The sequence below is a fragment of the Nanorana parkeri genome, unplaced genomic scaffold (assembly GCF_000935625.1).
Source record: "Nanorana parkeri isolate BGI_ZX_2015 unplaced genomic scaffold, ASM93562v1 scaffold76, whole genome shotgun sequence".
Classification (NCBI taxonomy): Eukaryota; Metazoa; Chordata; class Amphibia; order Anura; family Dicroglossidae; genus Nanorana; species Nanorana parkeri.
Window position 1 is genome coordinate 1,665,730 of NW_017306344.1, and position 8,079 is coordinate 1,673,808.

Below are 8,079 nucleotides of genomic sequence, written 5' to 3' on the forward strand. Positions count from 1 at the left end.
CATGTGGCTCTCAAGTGGAGGAAAATATGTCCGTGTTTATGTTGTACATGCTTGGCCGCACATGTGCATGAAGCCCTAGAGCTAGTTCAGAATATGTAAATACTTTAGTATGCATATAGGTTCACTTTAAAATGAACTTATCCTTTGGTCATATAGATTAAAACAACATGGTCACTTAACTGCTGCTCTCCCCAGCTGCATGTACCCACCTTCCTTTTACTTCCTGCTGCACTTATTAGTTGCAGGGTGCCCTGTGTAAGCTCAAAGTAGCGACTTGAAGCTTATACAGGCTCAATAACTCTTTCCCCTTGTGACAGCACTGGGTGCCTAAGCAGCCAATCACCAAGCACTAGCAGTCACAAGGAAGGAAGATGAGTGGATCACAAGCTCCCCAAAACCCAAATTTGTACATATTTATTTACACTATCAGCACCAAGCTGAGCAACATAAGAGTTAAGCAAAGGGGAGTATGATATGTGCAGCTGACTAAAGCAACGGGTAAAGTGACACTAAACTCAGAGTTAAATCTTAACAATGCTTAAACAATCTTAAATCTTAACATTCAAATAACTTATTAACACAAATATATCTTATTTGTATATCACTCGGCTGTAGATCCTCAAATCATCTGTGACGTCATACTGACACTGTCCTGCCTTCTGGAGGGTGGCTACTTTTGGTCCCTGTGTGTGTTTTAAAGTAGTCACCGCTCCAAGCTCTCTCCCGCGATGGACTACACTCTCAATACAAAATGAGTAAACTAAACATGACATTGTAGTCCATCACAGGAGCGAACTTGGAGCTGTGGCTACTATACAACACATAGGGACCATGGGAAACAAATGTAGCCACCCTCCAGAAGGAAGGAAAGTGTCAGTACCAATGCAGAGATGATTCGAGGATCTACAGCTGAATAATGAAAAAATTAGTTACATTTATGTTAATAGTCAAGTTACTTGAATGCAGGTTCATGTTAACTCAGGTAACTTTTCCATTCATACTGGGAAAAAAGGGATATCTAGGCCTACTTATTAATTTAGGTTTCCATGTTTTTACTGTGCAAACATAAAGATTGAAGACTGCTTGGTTGCTATGGATTACATCACTTTGCACATTGTGTTACTGTCGTACTGCCTTACTATCTACGCGTCTTGTTTTGTAACAAAAAATGTAGCCCTTCCATCATCACAGGCCATGCTGAAAAATACATGCATTTGTATGATCACAAACCACAAGCAAAACAAGGAAACTTTGCATGTCATGGATACCTGAACTCCTGACAGAAGACAAGATGCTAGAGGGAGAATAAAACAAGAGCCAATAATTGTCAAAAGGTCTTTACCCTATGGAGAAAAAAGGGAGTACACTAACTGTGCGCATTGTGACCATGCTCATATTCCTCTTACCGTTTTGGACACCTACTGGGGGACTGATGTGTAAACAAAACCCCCAGAAGTCAGGGCAGCAGTCAGACACGGTTCGATTGCAGAACAGATCGCAGTAGCAGATAGTATCCAAATAGGGCACAATACAGGCATCATCTCTTCCTGGGCAGCAAGCAATTCTTTTTTGACAATATGAGCCACCTGGATCTCTAATTCCAAGAGTATGAAGTCCTGGGGCCAGCTCACGTCGGGTTCGAGACCTACGGGTCGTGATGTCTTTAATCAAACCAATGCACAGCAAAACTGAGGCAAAGAAAAAGAACCTCATCCTTGGATAATACGGTCAAAGTTCCTGTAAAGAGATGAACGATGAGATGCTGTTGACAGTAAAGGTCAATGCCTAAAGGCCTTCAATATTCAAAGAGGTTAATTCCCATTAGGCAACATGAAAAAGCTGTCCGAAGGGTACATTTTCATCACAGCAAAGAAAGCTATTTAAATTATTATTTTGTTAACCTAAATCAAATTGTCAAATTGTGTGAACCTGCAACACCCTTGTAACACTGCTTACATATGGAATTGCAGGCGGTACTACATGCTTTAAATAAAGACACAGACACCCAACTATTTGGATAAAATGGCCACGGCACTTTTATTGGTTTATTAACTTTAAATGCATTTAAATAAAACGTTAAAATCTTAAAACATCAAAACCAGCCAAAGATTTCTTAGTCATAAAACTCATCAATAATTAAACCATTCTAAACCAGACTTAAAGCCCCCCTCTAAATTAAGAGGTGACACTACCACATAAAAGCCCGCAACATTAAAATAAACACATCTCCCAAATGCATTGGGACCCACTTTCACATTCTCTGTTGGTGCTTGAAAATGTCTAAGCTTGCTACTGATTCCTTCATTAATCTTAATGATTAAGCATTCATAGGAAGAGCAGGATGACACATATGGTACTAGTTAAAGGGTATCTATAGCAAAAAAAAAAAACAACCTAAAAATAAATATGTTTTTCTATATTGAATTTTCATAAGGTCTATCCTGTTGGAAATACAACCGCACATACTGTTCTGATATAATAATGTTCTGAGATCTAATATGTCTTCTGAGCTGTAGATGGCAGTGTAGAGCAATGTTACTCTCTAGGTAATGCTTATCTATGATACACAGGAAGCTGTTTTTTCTAGCGATATGTTTTCCTCACAATGCAGTATTCAGATGTAATATTCTTCTAAGCAAGTAAAACCTAATTCAGCATTCCTCAGGATCTCAGTGCTTCATCTAAAACACATATCCAACATATCCCACTTCTAATAACCACATAGAATCTAGAAGTTTGTAAACTTACTTATTGAAGATGCCCATAGGATGTACTTACTCAATGCAATGACACGTTTTCTTTCAGCCCTGTGAGTATGCACAACTCTCACAGAGCCTGCCTTCTGAACTACAACTCGTCTAAACAATGTAACATTATCATTGCTTGCTGATAGCAATGCATGATGGGAAATGTAGTCAGTAAATGGAAATTACATCACGTTAAGCATTAGGAGAAGCGATGCAAAACACACTGGGAGTCCAGAAAGTTGTTGAAAGTGATGGGCAGACAGAAGACAGAACTCACTACATAAAAAATATAATTTTTCAAGTAAGCTTTGATTGCATTATGAAAAACAACTTTAGTATGCATTTCTATTACAATGATGATTTTACAAAAGGATAGTATGTGCTGGGACTTTACAACTCCCTTAAAGTGACACTAAATTCAGGAGTTAAAACTTACAAATGAGTTCAAGTACCCTATTAACAAAAATGTATCTTATTTGTGTATCTTATGGCTGTAGACCCTCAAATAATCTCTGAATTGGTGCTGACATGGTCCTTCCTTCTGGATGGTGGCTACTTTTGCTCCCCATGGTCCCTGTGTGTGTTGTAAAGTAGTCATCACTCCAAGTTCACTTACGTAATGGACTACAATCTCAAATACAAATTAGTAAACTAAACGTGTCAGCACCAATTCAAAGATGATTTCAGTATCTACAGCTGATTTATACGATACATTTTTGTTAATAGTTAGGGAACTTGAATGCATTTATAAGTTTCAACTCCTGAGTTTAGTGTCACTTTAACTTTGGGAGAGACTAACTATCAAACAGATCATTCAGTTGCAGTGCCTGTAGCAATATGGCACTTCCCTGCAGACATGGGGACCTTCATCCAATCTTCTAGATGGGCATACAATCATCTCACGTCTATAGGCACCGGTTTGATGAATAACGTTAATTCATAAAATGCAGTGATCTCCACCTTCTGATGCAGATCACAGCTCTGACCCTTTACTGCAAATAGCATGGTGAAAGAAACGATAAAAAGAATAGGATGTATTTTCAAAGTTGTTTGGTGCCCCTAGATGTATTAAAATCATTAACATGTTTAAGATGTACATTTAGCCTCTGGAACAATATTTTGCACTCGTATAATATTCAGGCAGTGCCGACAAAAAAACTTTGTTTTTTTTTAAGTAGAATGCATAAGGCTGGTTAGCGGATTCATTCCATCTAAGCCTTTAGGCTATGTTGAGCAGGTGGGAAGCTTTACATTCCCTTACTGTACAAAACAGGTGCATACAACTCCATCATATCCCAAATGTACAGAGATTGTGCCGCAAAGGGAACATGGAGCTGGCTTCTCGGAAAAATCAGGGACCCGGACGGTGGCTGATCACTCGCCGCCCGGCTTCCCGATTGACCGGTAAGCCAGTTCCATGCCGATTGGCCGGGAAGCAGCCCTCCCAGCCAATCAGCATGGAGCCGGCTCCCCGAGCAATCAAGAAGCCGGATGGTGCGTCAGTACTTGCCGCCTGGCTTCTTGATTGCCCGGGAAGCCGGCCCCATGCTGGCACAAGTACCGTTACTCGATACCGAAAAACCGGTATCGGCGATTCCCCAGTACTGTATTATATGTAGTCACTGGCATCTTCCGTTATATATTTAATACGGATACTATGCCAGAATGACAGCTGAAGGAACACAGGCTGCCAGAGCATGAAAGACAGGATAACCTGACATCTGGAAGTCACAGGTGTGCTCTTAGAATGTGAAGAATGACAGGTAGCTCCAGCCAGGCAAGGATCAGCTTTAGGGCAATCAGTAACCTTTAGCAGAGGTCTTACATGCAGACATGTATATACCATGCAAAACATAGAACCCAAATTATTATTACACATACCTTGTGCTCAGAAGGCAGTGGAACTTTAAAGTATTTATAAACTCTAGTTTGCTAAGGCATTACATAGCATACACAACCACCATTTCTTTTGTAAATAAAATACTTATTTTTGCCTTTTTTTCTATCTGCTGTTGCACCTCTGTGCTGCTGATCTCCTGCAGACTCTTTGCACCCACTTCCTGTCTCCATACATGCATTCCAGAGCTGGCTGCATTGTACCTCTTAGGGCAGGTTTCTGATAGTGGACCATGCTTTTGTAATGCGTGTTAAAACTGCCACTTGTAGTCTCTATCAAAAGATCATACAACAGGGTGACAATGTAGGAGCGCAACTGTTAGACAGGGACAGAATGTTGTCACCCTATAACAGGAAGTGCCTGAACAAGGACCACCAGGTATTATTTTACTGAAAGAAGACAATTTAACTTTTGAAATACATTAACCACAGTCACTAAAAAATACCATCTATCGGAATGTTTTCTGTTCCTTAAAAGTTCCTTATCCGCAAAATTATGTGCCAAATTTCAAAGAGTATTTACAAAAGCAACCACAGACTAATAAAATGTCAGTCATAGAGTATAAAATTGCAGATTTTGCTTTATACTTGTCTGGTGATGGAGTAGAGAGAAAATGAACAAGCATTTGGCTGTCCAGGTGCATTTTCCCTCTCATTGCACTGAACAGTGGGTGAAAAAAGCAATCATCTGAGAGTCTGACCATTTGTACAAAGTCATAAGCCTATGTTTCACTAAAGGTATCCTGACTTTAAAAGCACTTCACACTATTAAAATAAACTCAGTAATAACCACACTCTCACCAAAATGGAATCCCTGAATCACAGAAGGAAGACAGAGGTCAGTCTGTAAGCCACACCTGGTTACAAAAGCAATACTAGAAAACAGTTTCTATGTAATGTTCCCATACTGGAAAATAAATGCTCCAAAGATATAATACTGGGCTCAATATTAGGTCAACTGAGGGCAATTATTGCCAATACTTGGAACATGTATGTAGCTGCATATGCTGCCTTGCCAAAATTGGCATGGGTGTAAAGAAGGTGGGATGAGAAAAACTGACACTGGAGGCAGGGCCAGATTTCCCACAAGGCCACCGAGGCCCAGCCTCGGGGCAGCAGGGTGTGGAATTCCTATCGCCCGCTGCCCGGGACATGCAGTTCCAGGCGCTGGGTGTGTAGTTTTTTTTCTACATTTAGCCCTGCTTTGGGCGAGCAGACCTAAATGTACAGCAGATCACTTGTATGAAGCCTGCAGGTCTGTCTCCCCCGCTACCTCTCTCCCCTCTGGCCGCCTTTCTCATCCCTGGCTGCCTCACTCTCCACCGTGGTTTTCGGGGTTCCCCTCTCTTCTGCGGGACCCAGGGGCATGGCAAGGTAGTTCAGGATGGAGAGCGGGGAGTAGAGCGGGATGTTTTCTGCTCTGCTCCATGTAAACACTGACATGGGAACACTGCACTCGCAGCCTTCCCATCTCAGCTGTCATAGGAGTTCGATCACAGTACTGTGCTCTATTGTATTGGAGGCGACAGGTTCAATAAAGACAATCTGTCACCTCCAAATGCTATCACACAGGGGGAAAAATAAAAAAATAAAATAAAACCAACCCTGCCATCTAGTTGCCATTCTCCATTGGGGCGGGGATGGAGGCGCTTTGAGGAACTTGGCCTTGGGGCAGCAGAGAGAGTAAATCCGGCCCTGGGTGTAGGCATCATGTGACAGCTTCGATATTTGGAAGATAGCTTAGATATTTTGGAGGTCTGCTTTGGGACTCATTCAGATTTAGCAACATGAGAGACAACATTTAGGGAGCGCACTTAAACCTATGCGTGTGCATTTTAGTGCACATTCTTGTGCATTTGGTGATGCATCAACAACACAGTGGGTTTCATCTGACTATTTCCTACCAAGCTAAATCACATACACCACAAATATACCTAACCCATTTTTTGCAAACGTACTACAACACGGCATATGTGTATTCACATGTATGCATTGTGGTCAATAATAATCACACAATACTGCCCAATACTGTGTGTTGGAGACCTTTTAGAATTTATTGGGATGACTCCCAAAATGTGCATACAACATGTGTTACCCAAATGCGTCAATTCCCATTCTAACATACAGAGTTATGGAGCCAACCTTAAAGATTGCTCTGTTTATTCAAGTGGAAGCATGTTATATGTATAAGCAACATAAGATGCAAAAAACAATGACTTTTAATGTACCATTATTACTTAACTTTAGGCAGTCTTGCCTATTCTCATTTTAGTCTGTACTTAAAAGGCAACAGAGTTGTGCTGCAGCTTGTTTGTATTATGTGAAAAAAATGAGTCCATGTCCGTTCAATAAATTTTCATGGTCTGATGAACCTTTTTATGACTCATACATCACAGTGTAAAATACAGTTATTAGTTCAGTACATCAGTGCTATGGGCTGTGAACAGTGCACTGGGTTCTGTTGAATGAGCCAAGCAGCTTTCTAATCAAGTCCTTCCATCATAACCGATATATTCAGTATTAAATCCCAACTCCAGGCACCAGTCAAAAATCAGTCAGGGAAGTGCTAACACTAGCCCGGATATATTGTGTCTATGGTGAATTCAGAAAGCCCATTCAGTTTATATTTAACCCAGGGTTGGACAAATAGCAGAAGCCAGGTTGCTAATGCTCCTTAAAAATTGCAGCTGGTGCCCAACGTTTGAGGTTTTTTCTACTTGTTATCAATGGAGCTGGCTCCTAAAAACATCCTGCTGACTCCTGGTTTGGACAGACTGGCTCCTGAATTCCATATTAATTTATCCACCCTGATTTAACCTGAGCACTGTGTTATGTAATCAACTGCAGCCAACTTCAGCAAGCTCTTCACTAGGCATATGGACACAACTGCAACCACTTGAAATATTTGGCTGAATTATTGCAGTAGTAAGGCCATAAAATATGGATTACAGTCATCACACTGCAATACAGAGTTTAAACCTGGGTTTATGAATGAGATTACCCCATGCCATCTAGTCATGCTCCTTACACTACGTAGTACATTACCTGATCAAAGTTTTCAATTTAAAAAAAAAAAAAAAAATCTGCATTCCTAGTATTTCAGAGCAACCCTTCCATAGTGCACACAATATTTCTGTACGTCAGACTTTCTAAGTATGTTCACTTTGCAAGGTGAATTTTCCCACACCTCCCAACTGTCCCCGATTTGGAGGGACTGTCCTTCATTTGGAACCAAATTCCTCTGTCCCTCTTTCCTCCTCGGTTGTCCCTCTTTTTGGTCTGAAGTACAGATAGCTATAAAAAGGTTCTATTTAACTACCAAACGTTTTATCCTACACTAATTTCACTTTCCCAGGTGAATTTGGTAAAAAATTGAATTACCCCATCCAATCTGGCCCCCCTCTAACCCCCCCCCTCCCCCACCACCACTAAAATA

General features: G+C 40.8%; 1 protein-coding gene across 2 annotated transcripts in view; it reads right to left on the minus strand.

The window, feature by feature from the left end:
• Window positions 1–8,079, minus strand: part of TINAGL1 (tubulointerstitial nephritis antigen like 1) — a 48,671-nt gene that overhangs the window by 30,509 nt on the left and 10,083 nt on the right. Inside the window, exon 2 of one of the 2 annotated variants that reach the window (XM_018576763.1) lies at window positions 1,407–1,741. In XM_018576763.1, the coding sequence (XP_018432265.1) occupies window positions 1,407–1,713 (307 nt within the window). In that variant the 5' untranslated portion in view covers window positions 1,714–1,741. Of the gene's footprint in view, window positions 1–1,406; window positions 1,760–8,079 lie in introns of those variants that run through there. The other variant, XM_018576762.1, reaches the window with a different exon arrangement.